We start from the raw sequence: 15627 nt of genomic DNA on the forward strand, positions 1-15627 counted from the left end.
GAACCTGGGAGGCAGAAGTTGCAGTGAGTCAAGATCACCCCACTGCACTCCAGCCTGGGCAACAAGAGTAAAACTCCATCTCAAAAAAAAAAAAAAAAAAAAAAAGAATTGTGGTAAAATACACAGAACATATTTACCATTTTAACCATTTTTAAGTATATAGTCCAGTGGCACTAAGTATATTCATACCGTACTTAATGTACATCTCCAGAACTTTTCTCATCTTCTCAAACTGAAACTCAGCAAATCTATCTTAAATGTTCTCTACTGACTGAGATACGGGGTGTCAGGAAAAAATTAATGTCCCATAAAACACACGTCATTCTTACCGACACAGGTCATCTTGGCCGTATCCAAGTGATACCCATCAAAGCAATCACAGGTGTAACCTTCCTGGACCCTCACACAGCGACCATTTTCACATCCATTGAGGATGCCGCATTCCTCAGCCTGTAACTCCTCAAAGCTATTTAGAAAACCTGGAAAGGAATGGGCAGAAGCTAAGTTAGACCTTCTCAACTTCCTATATCATTTTGTAAATGATATTTAGATGATGGTTCATTTTCCAAATAGACACATATATGTCCATATATATTTCAGACATCTTAAAGTTAGCATTAGAAATACTGAATGTTGCTGTGTAAAATAGCATAAAAATAAAAAGTTTTGTATATTTTGTGCAGAGTAGCCTCATTTTGAATTCTGATATTCTATGTTAAAATCACATAAAATGAGAAAGCAAGTATGGTTTTTGTTTTTGCTCTTAATTATTAAAAGTGTTCATCCAAAGTTCCAAACTTCCTGAGTTTGCACTAGGGCAAATGTCAGACTCTCAGGACAGAACCAACAGAATTCACTATCGGAGTCTAGTAAGCATTTGCTAAGAAGGTCCGTAAGAGTGTGAGGCAATACGTTTTCAGCCGGCGTTTGTAAGACCAGAGAGAAGCAGGCTGGCTCTGCCATGTGTTTGTTTGCTCTGGCTACGGAATGAGCCTTACAAAAGGGCTCCCAGGGGATCAAAGGAAAAATTCAGTAAAAGGGCCTCAAAACATCCTGATAAATGAGAAAGAACATCATACTTGTGTTTAGAAAACCCAAAGTCTGGGCTCATGCCTATAATCCCAGCACTTTGGGAGGCTGAGGCGGGCAGATCGCCTGAGGCCAGGAGTTCGAGACCAGCGTGGCCAACATGGTGAAACCCTGTCTCTACTACAAATACAGAAAATTAGCCGGACGTGGTGGTGGACACCTGTAATCCCAGCTACTTGGGAGGCTGAGGCAGAAGAATCGCTTGAGCCTGAGAGGTGGAGGATGCAGTGTGCCGAGATCACGGCCACTGTCCAGCCTGAGCAACAGAGCAGGACTCTGTCAAAAAAACAAAAGACAAAAAACCAAAAAACAAAACAAAACACACACACACACACACACACACACACACCAAAAAAAACAAAACCAAAAGTCTTTTTTTAAGGAAACAAAGAAACTCTTGTTTGGCTCTTTTTATAGTTTAGATCTCTTGAAACCAAGTCAGAGCTAGACTTTAGAGTTTTTGTGATATAAAAGCAATTTAGCCAGGCATCAAGAGTGTTTAGCTCTCATTTTGCAGAGGAAAGTTCTAAACATAAATCCACAGTGACCCAACACACTGTCATGTGGCCTCTCATCTCCTGTCTCTTCCCAATAGTACCACAAAGTAGCTTCAAAAAAATATATATATATATGGCTAGAACTTTCTATCTGGCCTTTGAAGTAATTCTCCAGTGGAACTGCAGAGGGCAGCAAAATATCATTGCTTATGGAGGGCAATAAGGTCTAACTCGGAGGAATTGGACAAGGATATGGAGTTTGGTCTCTTTGATCACCAAAAAGCAACCAACGTAGCCAGCTTTTTTTTTTTTCTAAACAAGGAAATAAAGACTTACTTGTTACTTCTCTTAACTACAACAAAAAAGAAGTTTCAACAATGACTAAAGTGCCTGAGGTCAACATGAAGACAACTTTGGTCAGAGTTTCTCTTACATTCTAAGATTAGGTGCCCTGAGGGGAGATAGGTGAAGAAGAAACTTTAGAGCATGCCCTTCAGAGAAGAAAGTGGGTTTTAGAGATGACCAAAAAATATACAATAAGTGAATCTTAAATTATCTGTTTGGGTAAGAACAATACACTGGTATTGGGGGACTTGAGTTCCCATTCCCATTTCCCTGTGTGTACATTGTAAACTTGGGCAGAAAGCTTATTTTTCTCACGTATGAAGTAAAAGCACTGAATTTTAGGATCTCTAAAGCCCCACTCAGTTATAGGTTTATTTTGTGGAAATGAACCATGGGATTTGAATCAGAGGAACTCGGTCTTCTGCTCATGTCTGTGACCCTGGCCAAGTCACTTGATTTTGTTGAAACCAGGTTCCTCATTTAAAAATAGAGAAACGATGCTATGTAGAATGGCAGACCCAACATTGAACACAATGCCTGCACTCAGTAGAAGTATTTTGTAATGAATGAACACTTTTCTACCTTGTAAAGATTAAATGAGATTTGGCATAAGTTTGGGGGATAAAAAAGAAAATATGGTACATATACACCATGGAATACTAGGCAGCCATAAAAAAGAATGAGATAATGTCTTTTGCAGGAACATGGATGGAGCCGGAGGCCTATCATCCTTAACAAACTAACGCAGGAACAGAAAACCAAATACCACATGTTCTCACTTGTAAGTGGCAGCTAAATGATAAGAACTTATGAATACAAAGAAGGAAACAGCAATGACTTTCTTCACAGAATTGGAAAAAACTACTTTAAAGTTCATATGGAACCAAAAAAGAGCCTGCATTGCCAAGACAATCCTAAGCCAAAAGAACAAAGCTGGAGGCATCATGCTACCTGACTTCAAACTATACTACAAGGCTATAGTAACCAAAACAGCATGGTGCTGGTACCAAAACACAGATACAGACCAATGGAACGGAACAGAGCCCTCAGAAATAATATCACACATCTACAACCATCTGATCTTTGACAAATCTGACAAAAACAAGAAATGGGGAAAGGATTTCCTATTTAATAAATGGTGCTGGGAAAACTGGCTAGCCATATGTAGAAAGCTGAAACTGGATCCCTTCCTTACAAAATTATACAAAAATTAATTCAAGGTGGATTAAAGACTTACATGTGAGCCCTAAAACCATAAAAACCCTAGAATAAAACCTAGGCAATACCATTCAGGACATAGGCAGGGGCAAGGACTTCATGTCTAAAACACCAAAAGCAATGGCAACAAAAACCAAAATTGACAAATGGGATCTAATTAGACTAAAAAGCTTCTGCAGAGCAAAAGAAACTACCATCAGAGTGAACAGGCAACCTATAGAATGGGAAAAAATTTTTACAATCTACCCATCTGACAAAAGGGCTAATATCCAGAATCTACAAAGAACTTAGACAAATTTACAAGAAAAAAAATCAAACAACCCCATCAAAAAGTGGGCGAAGGATATGAACAGACACTTCTCAAAAGAAGACATTTATGCAGCCAAAAGACACATGAAAAAATGCTCATCATCACTGGCCATCAGAGAAATGCAAATCAAAACCACAATGAGATACCATCTCACACCAATTACAATGGCGATCATGAAAAAGTCAGGAAACAACAGGTGCTAGAGAGGATGTGGAGAAATAGGAACACTTTTACGCTGTTGGTGGGACTGTAAACTAGTTCAACCATTGTGGAAGACAGTATGGCGATTCCTCAAGGATCTAGAACTACAAATACCATTTGACCCAGTCATCCCATTACTGGGTATATACCCAAAGGTTTATAAATCATGCTGCTATAAAGACACATGCACATGTATGCTTACTGTGGCACTATTCACAATAGCAAAGACTTGGAACCAACCCAAATGTCCATCAATAATAGACTGGATTAAGAAAATGTGGCACATATACCTCATGGAATACTATGCAGCCATAAAAAATGATGAGTTCATGTCCTTTGTAGGGACATGGATGAAGCTGGAAACCATCATTCTCAGCAAACTATTGCAAGGACAGAAAACCAAACACCGCGTGTTCTCACTCATAGGTGAGAATTGAACAATGAGAACACTTGGACACAGGATGGGGAACATCACACACCAGGGCCTGTCGCGGGGTTGGGGAAGGGGGGAGGGATAGCTTTAGGAGATATACCTAATGTAAATGATGAGTTAATGGGTGCAGCACACCGACATGACACATGTATACATATGTAACAAACCTGCACGTTGTGCACATGTACCCTAAAACTTAAAGTATAATTAAAAAAATTAAAAAAAAGAACTTACTCATATAACCAAATACCAAAAAAAAAAAAAAAAAAAAAAAACCAGAAGGAAACAACAGACACTAGTGGAGGGTGGGAGGAGGGAGAGAAGCAGAAAAGGTAACTATTGGGTACTGGGCTTCACACCTAGGTGATGTAATAATCTGTACCACTAACCCCCATGACATGTTACCTATGTAACAAACCTTTATATGTACACCTGAACCTAAAAGTTAAAAAAATTTGTACCATAAAAAAAAAATTGAGTAATACATCCATGGCAGGCCCATTTTAAAACTTTAAAGGAGAACAAGAGTCCCAGCTACTCAGGAGGCTGAGGCAGGAGAATCTCCTCAGCTCATGGGGTGAAGACCAGCCTGGGCAATATAGTGAGACCCCAATTAAAAAAAAAAAAAGTGACACCACATACTCAAAGCCAGTTAAGAAACACACAAAATAAAGACTTAATCTACGACAATATTTTCAGATCCCATGTATCACAGCAAAATGATTTCTACTTCATAGCTAATACATTTTTTATTATTACAGAAATTAAAACATAAAAAGTAAAACTTGAAACTCCCCACACATCAGGCAGGCTCCCCAAAATACTTCTGCAGGACTCTAAAACAGGTCAGGACACTACAGTCTCTGGTCCAAATCTGGCCTGCTACCTATTTTTGTAAATAAACACAGCCACACCCATTTGCTGCTGTGCTATCTAGGGCTGCTTTTGTGAAACTACAGTAGAGTTGAATACCTACAAACTACAGTAGAGTTGAATACCTACAACAGAAACCACATGACCTGCAAAGCCTACAAATTTTACCATCTGGGCTCAGTGCGGTGTCTCACACCTGTAATCCCAGCACTTTGGAAGGCCAAGGCAGGTGGATCACAAGGTTAGGAGTTCAAGACCACCCTGGCCAACATGGTGAAACTCCATCTCTACTAAAAATGCAAAAATTAGTCGGGCATGGTGGTGCATGCCTATAATCCCAGGGCTACTCAGGAGGCTGAGGTAGGACAATCACTTGAACCCAAGAAGTGGAGGTTGCAGTGAGCCAAGATTGCACCGTTGCACTCCAGCCTATGCAACAGAGGAAGACTCTGTCTCAAAAAAGAAAAAAAAAATTCTACCTGGCCCTTATAAAGGGCAAATGTTTGCCTATTCTCTGCTCAAGCAAATTCCAGTTTTAGAAGTACTGCTCTCCCTAAAGGTAACAGAGATGGTGAACCATAAAGGCGATAAGAAACCTCACTCAGCCTCCGTCTATGTTACTATCTACCCAACACGATCATTTTTGCAGCAGGCTCCAAAAGCCCTTGCTGGAGGTCAGAAAACTGGCTGGGAAGGGGGAAATATTTCTCTGCAACTTGTAAGAAATGTAAAGGCCATTACATCGTCCAAGCTGGAGGTCTTGGAACTGCATCTCAATTTCCTATGTTGCTAAATAAGAGATTGATGTGACACCAACATGTTTATTTCTTAACATGTGTAGTAAATTAAAAAAAGAGCTTTAAAACAATGCCAGCATTAAAAAGAAGGTACATAAGCCAGACATTTCAACATGAAAATTCCTGGAATCCAAACTATAATGCCATAGAGGCTTCTGACTTTTAGACTCTCAGGACCCACCAGTGCCTGGGATTTTGGTTCTCCATTTGTCCTGGGGTTACTGAGGTTTCAATGCTTTTCATGATCCCAGGCTCTTGCTTACATCTAAGAACAGAGTTATTGAGGCGGTCTAGGGAGGAAAGCTGTAAGCCACGGGATTGTCAGAGTTGCATATAGACTTAACCTGGTATTCCTGATTAATGGGGCAAGCTGGGCTTTCTTTCAACCTTAATAATTCTTCTCCCTTCCTTTTTTCTTAAGTAAACGTTTACTGACCCGTAACATATACAGAGAAGCATCAAACCCTAAGTGCACAGTCTTGTAGCTGTGAGTGCATTCTGGTCCATTTCATAAAGAGCTGCATGGTTATGTGCTGTGGATGAAAAGAAAGAGTGTTGTTCCATCTATGGTGTTAGGAGTCAGGATAGTGGTTACCCTAGGGAGGGGGGTGGGAAAGGGCACCAGGGGCCTTCTGGAGGCTGGCACTGCTCCTGGCCTGGGTGGGAGTTACACAGGCGTGTGTTAATCAGCCTAGCTGGATTAATAGAATGTTCTTATCATGGACATTTTAAAACATTTTTAATTCTACCAGATGATCAATACACTACATCCTTCAAAAAAAAAATGGTGGAGGGGAAGGAAGGACAAGGAGGGAATGAAGAAGGGAGAGAAAGGGAAAAGAGAAAGAGAAGGGAAGGAAAAAAAAAATAAAAGCTCTTGATGCAGAACTGAAATAGATCCTAAATTCAACTAGAAATCTCATGCTGTTGCCCCAGAACTGGGTCCTGGCTAGGATGCTTTGTGCACAGGTGACAGGGCCCAGGACAGAAAAAAGCTTCACTGCATTTTTCTCTAAAGTCCTAAGTCAAACTCCTTGGTCGGCAGCAATTACCTATCTTAAAAATGTGGTGCAGGCCAGGCATGGTGGCTCACACCTATAAGCACTTTGGGAGGCCGAGGCGGATGAATCACTTGAGTCCAGGAGTTCGAGACCAGCCTGGACAACATAGTGAAACCCCCCATCTCTACGGAAAAAATACAAAAATTAGCTGCACATAGTGGCGCGTGCCTGTAGTCCCAGCTACTCGGGAGACTGGGGTGGGAGGATCGCTTGAGCCCAGGAGGCAGAGTTGCAGTGAGCTGTGATCATGGCACTGCACTCCAGCCTGGGCAACAGAGCAAGACCCTATCTCAAAAAAAAAAAAAAATTGTGGTGAAGCTACACATGTGAGGATGGCCCCTCTGTGAGCTGTGGACGAGGCTCTCAAAATGGGCGTTTTCCTGTTCTCGTTCTTGAAGTGAGACTATCTACTCTCTACTAATATTTCATTGTGGACCTCCTGCTGTTTCAGACTTCAAATTGTCTGTATTTGAAAAGTCTGATTTGAGCTTGTGTGTTTGTAGGCTTCCTCACACAGCATTTACGTTCTAAAGGGGATCACAATTTGCAGATACACACTCCCACCTCCCCCATGAAAGCTGTGCTCACTAATCCAGGAAAAGTTGGCACACATTATTTCTTACTCCATAAATCCCCTCACCAATGTATTTTTAAAAAAGTCATTTCTGACCAAAAGGGCAATTCTTTTCTTGCCTCCGACTCTAAAACACTTATAATAATGATCAACTTGTACAGTTAACATTTGCATTTCCCTGTAGAAAAAAAAGGCTGCAATACAACTGGGCTCTCATGGAAACCTTGGCCCTCAAACTAGTCCACCACTTAAAGAGAAGAGAAATGATTTTGTTATAGAAATTATAATGATAGGCAGGGCACGGTGACTCATGCCTGTAATCCTAGCACTTTGGGAGGCCAAGATGGGTGGATTACAAGGTCAGGAGTTCAAGACCAGCCTGACCAACATGGTGAAACCCAGTCTCTACTAACAATACAAAATTTAGCTGGGCGTGGTGGTGCGTGCCTGCAATCCCAGCTACTTGGGAGGCTGAGGCAGCAGAATCGCTTGAATCCGGGAGGTGGAGGTTGCAGTGAGCTGAGATCGTGCCACTGCACTCCAGCCTGGGTGACACAGCGAGACTCCATCTCAAAACTTTAAGAAAAGTAAATATAACAGTACCCCCACCAGCAAGACTATTCATCAAATGCAATGGTTCTTTTTGTTTGTTTTGAGATAGGGTCTCACTGTGTTGCCCAGGCTGGAGTGCAGCGGTGTGATCTCAGCTCACGAATGATGCAGTGGTTCTTAGACTCACCCATGCAGAAGGACTGCCCTTGTGAAACAAAGACGGCTGGGTCCCACCCTAGACTTTCTGACCAGCAGGTCTGGGGTGGGACCAGAAATGCTGCATTGCTAACAAGTTGCCATTACATTTTGAGGACCACTGATTAATCTTCAACCACAACTTAGTATCAAAGGAACAAGGTTAGTTTGCTTACGGTCTTGGATGAAGTAGGGATCGGTTTCTGGAGTATACTGTTCACTGAAGTCAACTAAGGCGTCCCGTCCATATGGCTGCCGGCGTCCCGTCACGGGGATGTTACACAGCTGAGCATAGTCATCTAAGGAGTAGACAAGCAGCATGAGGCCCCCTCACTGTTAGCTCGCACCTGCCCCACCCCCTCGCAGCTCAGAGCAACGGGAATCTGCCAGCACACCCTTCCACGTGTGTCTCCATCTCCTGCGTACCACTGAGCCTGGAAAGTGTCTGAATATCTTTTGATGGGAATTTTATGCATCCACGTACAACGACTGCTGTAGAGCATAATTAAGGTTCCAAATTGAAGATCAAAAATATTAGCTTAACAGTGGGTAGACCACATCCCAGAGCAGTAAAGGGCTGACAAAACAGAGCCATCTGAGAGTGCTTCAGGTCTTTTGGAAGGATGGCTTTATCTAAACCCATCAAGAGTTATCATCAAAAACATTTTTAAAGTAGAAAGTAGTCATTCTGACAGAGAGGTGCTTTTTCGCTCTCTAGAGACAGGAATAAATATATCTCTGGTGTCCAAAAATGATACAGCACCAGGCAAGGATGCTGCTTAAATTTAGTAGTCACGATTATAATTCTACAGTCTCTATGGATAGCATTATAGCTATGCTGAGAGTCATAATAATCACGATAATAAGAACAGCCGTGGTAGTGGTAATAACAACAGCTACCAGTCATATAATGCTTGCTGTATGCCAGATACTGTTCCAAGTACTTAATACACATCAATGCACTAAAACACGCCCACCATCCTATGTTCTACCATCTCCATTTTACCAGTGAGGAAACAAAAGCACAGAGAGGTTACATGACAGCTGCCATGTGGCAGAACCTGATTTGAAGTCAGAAATGAAGCTCTAGAGTGCACAGTTTTCACATTTGTCTCCCCTGCAATGATCTCAGCTCCTTTGGAATTCCTGTCCTTACCATCTCTGTACCCCAGCTAGACCCATCTGTGGTTTTCACTTCCTGAGGCCATACTGCCGTTCCACACTGGGTCAGCCCCACGGCCCCCTGACTCCTAGACTCCCCTTTACTCCTCCCCCAAGGACCCACCAGTGCACGGGATTTTGGTTCTCCATTTGTCCTGGGGTTACTGAGGTTTCAATGCTTTTCATGATCCCAGGCTCTTGACTACATTTAAGAACAGAGTTATTGAGAAGGTCTAGGGAGGAAAGCTGTAGAAAGGACAGCCTCATGTTCTGAGTATGTTCCACAAAATACACTTTGCAAAGATACATCTAGCAGTTGGTGAAATTCTGGGGCTCCACAGATGTCAACAGCTCTGTTAGGACTGTGAGGTGCAGGCAGGCTACAGGCCCCAGGACCAGATGGACATGAGTGGGGCAGTCACACAAGGCAATGGCCATACTTGCCTAGAATTTTCCTCTATTGTCGCGCAAGGCAATGGCCACACTTGCCTGGAATTTTCCTCTATTGTCGCGCAAGGCAATGGCCACGTTTGCCTGGAATTTTCCTCTATTGTGTTTATTCTTGCAACATACAAAAAAAAAAAAAAAAAAAAAAAAAACCCCACCAAGGCAATACTGTGAACCCTGAAGGCTTTCTTTTATCAGCTCCTACTTAAATGACTGGATGAATGAGGGTGACGAATCAAAAGTGTGTGTGTATGCATGTGCACACGTGCACACACACATTCTGGGAACTGCCCAAAGCAAGCGTAAGACCAGAAAAGACCTTGAACCACTGGATAGGGTAGGATTCTGGCTGCCCTGTCTAAAATTCTCCTTATGTGGAAGCATTCCAGGAACAACATCCAGACTCCAGGCGTCCCAGCACTTTTGCATGAAACCATTCTGTGTGAAATATTAATTTCATTAAGGAAATAGCCGAACCTGGAAAAAGATTCTTGACTCAAAAGAAAAGAACTACTTCAAACAGAGAGAGCACAAATGGCTGTCAGTTCTGCTTAAAGTTTGAAAACGCAGAATTAAGGATTTCTTTGCGAGAGCAAGATTGCTGAAATGTTTACAAGTTTCAAGAGCTGAGGTCATCTTCTCCCATTATTTTTTATATACATTTGTTGTACATCTGAAAGAGAGACTTGTTCCATATTTTATATTGAAGCCACAGTTGTGATCTAGAGGAGATGTTAAAAATGAATTAATTCTGGTACTTATTTTTAAAGAAAGGGTCGGCCGGGCACGGTGGCTCATGACGCAGGCCAAGGTGGGTGGATCACGAGGTCAAGAGATGGAGACCATCCTGGCCAACATGGTGAAACCCTGTCTCTACTAAAAATACAAAATTAGCTGGGCATGGTGGCACGTACCTATAGTCCCAGCTACTCAGGAGGCCGAGGCAGGAGAATCGCTTGAACCTAGGAGGCAGAGGTTGCAGTGAGCCGAAATTGCACCACTGCACTCCAGCCTGGGTGACAGAGCGAGACTCCGTCTCAAAAAAAAAAAAAAAAAAAAAAAAGGGTCTTGCTCTGCCACCCATGCTGGAATGCAGTGGCACCATTGTGGTATCATGGTTCACTGCAGTCTCAACCTCCTGGGCTCAAGCGATCCTTTCACCTCAGCCTCCTGAGTAGTTGGAACTACAGGCATGAGCTACCAAACCTGGCTAATTTTTGTTATTTTTTATAGAGACAGGGTCTCACAATGTTGCCCAAGCTGGTCTCAACTTCTAGGCTCAAGCGATCCTATCACCTTGGCCTCCCTAAGTGCTGGGATTACAGGTGTGAGCTGCCATGCTTGACCAAGGTACTTATTTTATAAAGTGAAATCCAGAGGTGGCTGAGCATCCTGCTGATGCCTGTTGGCTGTCAGAGAAGCCTTGCTGAGACTTGAGGTCCAGGGATGTCGAATGCCATGATCAGGGGCTGGCCAGGGAAGCCACCTTCAATCCAGTGCACTCCCCTAGACATGCTTCCTCCACCAAAGAAACGAGATGGACTTGAGTCTCTAAGCTGTCACTCTACAGCAACGCCAGAGGAAAGGACTGAAGGTGAAGGTGAAGAGGAAGGGCAGGCTCCTGTTCCTATGCAATGTTTAGGAACAGCTCCCTGCAAAAGGTGGACCTGAACTGAAACTAAGTAGGTACGTAGGAATTATGTTGCAGAATTTTGGATTAATTTTTAAAAGCACGTACCCAAAGGCATCAAGAAAGAAAACTAAGTTGTTGTTTGGAAATACCAAATGGTTCCTAAAGAAGTCTTCTGACTAGACCAAGGCTAGGGAAGCGGGCAGTGGAGGGTAATGGGTTGGGGGAGGTACTTCTGGGATATTCCACGTCCTCCTTCCTTTCCTTTCTTCCCCTGCCATGCGTTTTTTCCTCTTAAAATGCTAGAGCGTGTTGCCCTTTGCTGCTTCACTTTTCTCTAACACATTCACATTCCAAGCTCCAAGACAGTTTTGGTCAGTGATCAAAACATCCTTTCTGCACCATGTCTTCTCTTTTGTATCTGAAGATGTGCTAAAGTCCCGTCATCACCAGGAAATGTATTTTGAGTTATTTTTCTGGGAGCCTGCACAGGTCTGTCCTAATCCATCCACGCCACGCTTCCCATCATGCACATCTGCCCTGATTCTTGGCCAGGATCGTGGGGTAATGGGAAGAACATGGGCTTCAGAGGTGGAAGCTGAGGACCCTGATTGCACCACTTACTTCCCAGCTTAGCAGTTTTGGGCAAGCCTCAGTTTCCACATCTGTAACACAGGAACAAGAATTCTTGTTTGTCTACATCTGTGTTACTGACATGTAAAAAAATGAGATAATGTTGTGAAACTATTTTAAAAATTTGAAGCACCAAGAAAATGGAGAATCCAATTTTTTCTTGTGGGTGACATCACTAAGTCCCTAGTGAACATTTGGAAATAAATGAAGTTTTTTTTTAAAGACAGTATTATAATGAGTGAGTGATTTACATTTAAATGTTAACAAAACGTAAAAGCAGTGATCAACAGGCAAATAATTGTGCAGTAAAGAGCGATGGAAGAACGGTCCACAGGTGTTTTTAAATCTTGTTTCAAGACTATTTGGAGTTTTTAAATAGGTAGAGGGAAACTAGCTCAGTAAAGAGAGAAGTCTTCCTAGACTTCCTCTCAAACAAGGCACAAAACTGTTGACTGCCTTGGTAAATTTAATTATTTGGTTGCGCAGTGATAAAGTATGAACAATAGTACATTTTAACATTAGATCATCAGAACTCAAAGTACAGGGGGAAAACTGATGTCCAAGAATTTTTAATATAGGCCTAAATCAGAAATGTCTTACATAGAGAATAAGTTAATAGAAGAGAGTAGGTTTATAGAAGTGGATTTCACCATCTTTCAGGAAAGCAATGGAAATATCAGGAAATATTTTAATGTCTTGGGCAAGTCATCCTCTTTAGGATCTCGGTACAGGCAAATTTCTAGCATGTGCTGGGCCTCTGGGCACCCCAAGCCACAAGCAGAACCCATTACAGCTTGGAGGTGCTTGGCCTTGGTTATCTCGATGACTAGGTCATTGCTACAGTCCAGCTTGGGGCACTGCATGAACTGTGGTTGGCTGAGAGTACAGAGCCCAAGAATAGCAGATCCCTAAACTATTTCCATAACTTCCCACAAGAAACTCTTGGCTGCTACTTTATCCAGCTCAACATGTGGAGATGAACACATTTTCTGTCCTTAGAATCTTTCTCTTTCTCCAAAACACCCTTGACTTATGTGCATCAAGAACAATAGTCACCTCCTTGTCTGGGGCTTGGTGCAGAGGAAAAGTTTTTGCTTAGCAGGGCTTGCCCTGAAAGGTGCACTTTGGAGGCAATCCCATTTGAGACTCCATGCAATGTGTCCATCTGGAATCTAGCCAAATACCAATGTGAAATGAACAGGAAATGGAAACAGTCACACCTCAAAGACCCTCCCCGACCCACTGCATTCCCCGTGCCCCAAGTGCAAATGCTTAGCTCTTGATCAAAGCTATGAAAGATACATAAGGGATGCTATGGGACGCCGTCACTAAGTGGTCTAAACAAGATCCAGGCCATTGATCACACTAATTTCCCCGGCATGGCTGATTCATATGACAAATGCTGTTGCTTTTCATCTTAAATTGAAAAAAGAAAAGGTTTAAAAATTATCCCCTGGAGCCTGTGGGTGTGGGGCCTCTGCTGTTGGCAGCAATGGAAGGAACATTACCATATCCTTACTATAAGAAATCTCCATTCTTGATGACAGACACATGTGCAGGGCAGTCTGGACAGTCACATGTCACAATGCTACCCTGGCAATGTGAGGAGACCAGGAGGTAAAGTTTTAGTTCTGACTGAGGCAAATTAAATTCAGCTGTTTTTAGAGATGGTAGAGAGGTTGCAATTTCGTTTTGCACACATCAGGGCTAAAAATGCAACGCTCTGAAGTTTGAACTGTGTTATTTTCAAATATAAGAGAAACAAGGACCAATTCTCATGCATTAAGAAAAACAGGTCAGGGCTGGGCGCAGTGGCTCACGCCTGTAATCCCAGCACTTTGGGAGGCTGAGGTGGGCAGATCACTTGAGCCCAGGAGTTTGAGACCAGCCTGGGCAACATGGTGAAACTCTGTCTCCACAAAAAAATATTCAAAAATTAGCTGGGCATAGCGGCACACTGAGGCTAGAGGATCATGTGAGCCCAGGTAAGTCCAGGCTGCAGTGAGCTGTGATTGTGCCACTGCACTCCAGCCTGAGCAGAGTGAGACCCTCTCTAAAAAAAAAAAAAAAAAAAAAGAAAAAAGAAAGAAAGAAAAGAAAGAAAAAGAAGCAGAAAAGTGGGTCACATGCTACTACAATTTCTAGACCAGGTATTTTTCTTACAGGTTTAAACATGGATTAACGACAATGGTGTTTAAAACACACAACTAGGAAACAGGGAGGAGATAAAGAGAATGAAATGACTGTCTCCTCCAGTGACTGATAAGCCAGCATTGTAACAGACACTTTTCTTTTTTCCCCGAGATGGAGTCTCGCTCTGTCACCCAGGATGGAGTGCAGTGGTGCAATCTCGGCTCACTGCAATCTCCACCTCCCAGATTCGAGTGATTCTCCTGCCTCAGCCTCCCAAGTAGCTGGGACTACAGATGTGCGCCACCATGCCCGGCTAATTTTGTATTTTTAGTAGAGACGGGGTTTCACTATGTTGGCCAGGCTGGTCTTGAGCTCCTGACCTCATGATCTGCCTGCCTCGGCCTCCCAAAGTGCTGGGATTACAGGCATGAGCCACTGCGCCCAGCCAATGGGCACTTTTCTTTAAATGAACTTAGTAAAAGTTATGAAATTAGAAAAACGTTGGCCATTTACAGAACATTCCACTCTGTACCAGTAAAGAACGGTGGAAGGGAGACCTCCTTGGGTATTGCCACAATACTGTGAGACTGGATGTCTGCCTGGGTGTCTGTCCTGCTCTTTATCCCGGAATACATTGCTGCTTACAGTCTCTGGTGAACAGGCAGCAACACTCCTTCCCTAAAACTAAAATATGTGGTGTTGTGATGCAAAACTGGATACACTGCAAACACCTGGAATCCAAAGACTTGGGTTCTAGGCCTTGTTTCTCCACTTCCTAGTTTCTTGGTCTGGACACAGTTCTTTTAGCCTTAGTTTCTCCATTTATTGCACGGAATTAAGGTACTCTTTGCCTTAGCTCTATTAAAAGTGATTCATTCATTGCTTCATTACGGACAGGATGGGGCTTGAGAGTACGGAAAGATGTGATGATAGTCAATCAGGGCACATGCAATAACTTATCAGGATCACAGAGACGATGACTAAAGTCATCCTGGAAGAGCTGGGAAAGGCTTCAGCTTGAAAACACCATCTGTAGCCAGGAGGTTAACCAGGTAGAAGAGGAAGGAAGGTAACTCAGAGAGAGTCATAAGCATGTATAATAGATAAGAAAGCATTAGGGAAGCTAGACTGGGCACCGTGGCTCACGCCTATAATCCCAGCACTTCAGGAGCCCGAGGCAGGTGGATCACCTACAGTCAGGAGTTCGAGAGCAGCCTGAACAATATGGTGAAACCCTGTCTCTACCAAAAATACAAAAATTAGCCAGGTGTGGTGGCGTGCACCTGTAGTCCCAGCTACCTGGGAGGCTGAGACAGGAGAATTGCTTGAACTTGGGAGGCGGAGGTTGCAGTGAACCGAGATTGCACCACTGCACTCCAGCCTGGGCAACAGAGCGAGACTCTGTCTCACAAAAAAAAAAAAAAAAAAAAAAAAAAAAAAGAAAGCAGTAGGGCGCTAACTGCTGTAGATGCAGGCTA

The 15627-nt window shown here is 42.9% G+C and overlaps 1 protein-coding gene across 15 annotated transcripts in view; it reads right to left on the minus strand.

The window, feature by feature from the left end:
* Positions 1-15627, minus strand: part of LTBP1 (latent transforming growth factor beta binding protein 1) — a 450758-nt gene that overhangs the window by 1885 nt on the left and 433246 nt on the right. For all 15 annotated transcript variants that reach the window (XM_009442275.5, XM_515398.8, XM_063789991.1 and 12 more), the window contains 2 exons: positions 8322-8444; positions 330-479 (listed from right to left, as the gene is read on the minus strand). In XM_009442275.5, the coding sequence (XP_009440550.2) occupies positions 330-479; positions 8322-8444 (273 nt within the window). The remainder of the gene's footprint in view (positions 1-329; positions 480-8321; positions 8445-15627) is intronic.

Source organism: Pan troglodytes, chromosome 12 (genome assembly GCF_028858775.2).
Source record: "Pan troglodytes isolate AG18354 chromosome 12, NHGRI_mPanTro3-v2.0_pri, whole genome shotgun sequence".
Taxonomy (NCBI): Eukaryota; Metazoa; Chordata; class Mammalia; order Primates; family Hominidae; genus Pan; species Pan troglodytes.